The following is a 3,174-nucleotide window of genomic DNA, read 5'->3' as shown; positions in this document are numbered from 1 at the left end:
GGGGGGGGGGGACCAGCAGCTGCCAGCTGTGAGCAAACGTCCTGAAACACATCCGGGATGTTTTTATTGGGTTGGAATAAAAACGGAGCCGTCTGATCTGATTTCTGCTCGCAGCCTGTTGTTTGGAGAACGGCTGCGGCAGCTGCTGGAGAGCATTTTTCATTTAAACACTGAACACGTGCACATTGTTCTGATCCGGTTGGGATTTTTATTCATCTAAGCTTTGTGGCAGTTTTTGAATTGAAACCTAAAAACTGAAGCAAGTTTAAACAGTTTTTATTTTCCATAAAGAACTTAATTCCCCTCAGAGTGGCTGACGCAGCTGTTTGACATTCAGCAGGTTTTTCGGTCTGGAGCCTTCATCCGTAAACCGGATGCTTGGATCTCCTCCTCAGTCTGAAGGATTCAGGATTTCTTCAGGTTTTATTGTCAGCAGTGTCTGATCTGTTTACTGGAGGCTCTAAAGATCAACATTGATTTATTTTTCTTTGCTCAGATTATCCATTTTCTGAATCTTTGATGTTTTAAAATCCCAGATCAGATTAGCTGAAGCAGCATCATTCCTAAATAAACTGAATTAGTCGCCGTTCTAAGTCTCTGAGATGCTCTTTTCAGAACTAATCACGTTACTGAGCTGCTGCCAATTAATCTAATTAGTTGTGGTTTCTCAGATGCAGTTGGGTCTTTTTTAGCATTAATTCTTCCATCTGTCTCGCCTGGTTTGATGCTCACTGCTGACATTAAACCCAGACAGAACCAACATAAACGGGTTTAATTAACTGAACTGTAGTTTTAAAGCTTGTACGGCGTCCTGACTGTCTCTAACCTCTGTGGTCAGTGACTGAACAGAAAGTTATTTCCTGTAAAGTCTGAACTGAATCTAGTTGCATGACCACAACTAGAAGTGTTTTTTAGCAAGTGAGACAAAAAATAACTTTGTGGCTCATTTTCTAACTGCTCAGAGAGGCGGGGGCTGTTTGCAGAGGATGTTTTCTCCCCTTACAGAGCTGAAGAGTTTAAACATCCATCAGTCTTTTATCAAACGGCCATCTTCACTCCTTCTGCTTTCAGGTTACAGAGAATTTTTATTTGAGTTGAAGTTCGTTTTAGCTGAACAGTTTGGATCTTTTGTTTCCCCCCCCCCCCAGTCCAACGAAGTACTTTGGAAAAGATGTTTCAAAAGAAAAGTTGAAGATGTACCACCCAGATTTCATCCGTTACCTCAGAAACAGGTGAGTGACTCGGAGGCAGCGAGGCGCTGAAGATATTCTGACTCAAACAAAACTACATTTCCATGTTTTCTTTCAGATTCCTTCGCTCAAATACTCTGAAAACCAGATATAAGGACATCTACCGTCCTTCCACCGGCGCCGCCATGCTGCTGGCTGCTCTGCACACCTGCGACCAGGTAAGACTCGGTCTGCGCTCGCATGTTGGAGGAAGAATGTTTGCTTTAATTTCTGCAGAACGGTTTGAGTTTAAATCAATACGGAAAGTTTGCTAAAAGCTTGTTTAAACGCACCGTTTGGTCCACCTGCAACCTGTTTTTCTGCTCATGTTGTTGAAACATTCAGACATTATTCTTCAGTTTTATTTGTCTTTTTATTCATACAAACCCGGTTAACTCGATCTGAGACGATCTGCCTGGTGGCTGCAGATCCAAGGACATCAGTTTCCTCGTAGACAACAGTGATGTTTAGTTTTCACTGAGTTCTTAAATCCAGTCCTGTTTGAATATTTCTGTTCTGAAGGTGAGTGCGTACGGCTTCATGACGCCCGACTACAAGAAGTATTCGGACCACTACTTCGACAACACGTACCACCCGGTGGGCTTCTTCGCCAACCACGACCTGCGCATGGAGATGGTTCTGTGGCAGCAGCTGCACAAGGCGGGACTCCTGCAGCTCTACGTGCGTCAGTAAACCGGACGTCAGCGAGGCTGCGAGCTTTTCCTTTCATAAAGGAAACAGAGTTCCCTGCTTTAAATGACAGCAGCTGTGATTGTTTATGATGAAGATTTAGTTAACAGTCTAAACAAATATTTATTTTTTGGTACTTTTGGGCATCTGTGAGTCAGAATGACCTCAGAGGATGAACCACGTTGGCTCCTAATCCCCTAAAGCTTCACTTAGTGTTGCTAAATACAATTTAGGGCTTCTAATTTTTGTGTTTTTTCACAACTTTTGTAAAAGACATCAAATTAAAACTCAGTTTAATCAGGGAAAAAAGAGGAAAACACTTTGGTTTCTTTTTTCTCTCTAAATGCTATGTTTTTTGAACTTTGCAGAACTGAAACTGGACTTTTTCAGCCGATCGGCCAAATAATTCGTGTAGGAAACGAACTGCAGCCGAGTTTAATCCTCAGACAATCAGAGCTCTGCTGGCAGCAGAAACTACTTTATTTTGGCTTTTCTTCTATCAGTAAACTGTCAGAACTTACTGATTAAAAACGTTCATGTTGAAGGATATCTTCCTGTTTGCCTTTAAAACAAACGGGTGTGAATAAAACCTTAAAGTGCCTTGATGTGAGCCACAGGGGAAGTTGACTCGTCTGTCAACTCTGAGGAAACAAAGTTTTATTTTCTGGATGGATACTGTAAATGTGAGGTGGAGGGAAGAGACCAAAAACAACTAAATCAGGGATTTTTGTTTTTATTGATCTTTAGTTTGGTTAAATGAACACGTTTCTGCAAAGGGAACCTCTCACTGTGCACTTTCTGACTTCATGAAATTATGCATAAAAAGAAAACTTCTCTCATTTTGTGTTTTGTGATTCTTTGTTTTAGGTTTTAAACAACTTTAAATCATTTTTCTTTCCTGAATGTTTCCAGAACATAAAACCTGCACTGACCCGACAGTTTTTACCTGATCTTTGCTAACAGATGAGTGGAAATAATGAGGTTTTAACAAAAGGGTCTCCTGTGACTATGAAATCAGTAGAGATCACCCTGGACCCATGAGGTGTCCAGCTGTGGAATCTGACATTTCTACGTGACACTGTTACAGCTGGAGCACAGAATCAGTTTACTGTGAAGTAATCATTGTCCACGGTGGAGGTCCTCGGTCTGGACGTCTGCAGCCTGATGTGGTGGTTGGGGGACATGCAGCCAGATGTGGGGACTTGGGGGACATGCAGCCAGATGTGGGGACTTGGGGGACATGCAGCCAGATATG

The 3,174-nt window shown here is 42.2% G+C and overlaps 1 protein-coding gene across 1 annotated transcript in view; it reads left to right on the top strand.

The window, feature by feature from the left end:
• Nucleotides 1-2,758, top strand: part of st6galnac (ST6 (alpha-N-acetyl-neuraminyl-2,3-beta-galactosyl-1,3)-N-acetylgalactosaminide alpha-2,6-sialyltransferase) — an 8,386-nt gene extending 5,628 nt beyond the window's left edge. Inside the window, exons 8-10 of the mRNA XM_017432644.3 lie at nt 1,149-1,232; nt 1,309-1,408; nt 1,752-2,758. Of these exons, the coding sequence (XP_017288133.1) occupies nt 1,149-1,232; nt 1,309-1,408; nt 1,752-1,922 (355 nt within the window). The 3' untranslated portion in view covers nt 1,923-2,758. The remainder of the gene's footprint in view (nt 1-1,148; nt 1,233-1,308; nt 1,409-1,751) is intronic.
• Nucleotides 2,759-3,174: the final 416 nt, after the last annotated feature.

Source organism: Kryptolebias marmoratus, linkage group LG17 (genome assembly GCF_001649575.2).
Source record: "Kryptolebias marmoratus isolate JLee-2015 linkage group LG17, ASM164957v2, whole genome shotgun sequence".
Taxonomy (NCBI): Eukaryota; Metazoa; Chordata; class Actinopteri; order Cyprinodontiformes; family Rivulidae; genus Kryptolebias; species Kryptolebias marmoratus.
Note: the sequence above shows the minus strand (reverse complement) of the source record. Positions and strands in the feature narration are given on the sequence as shown.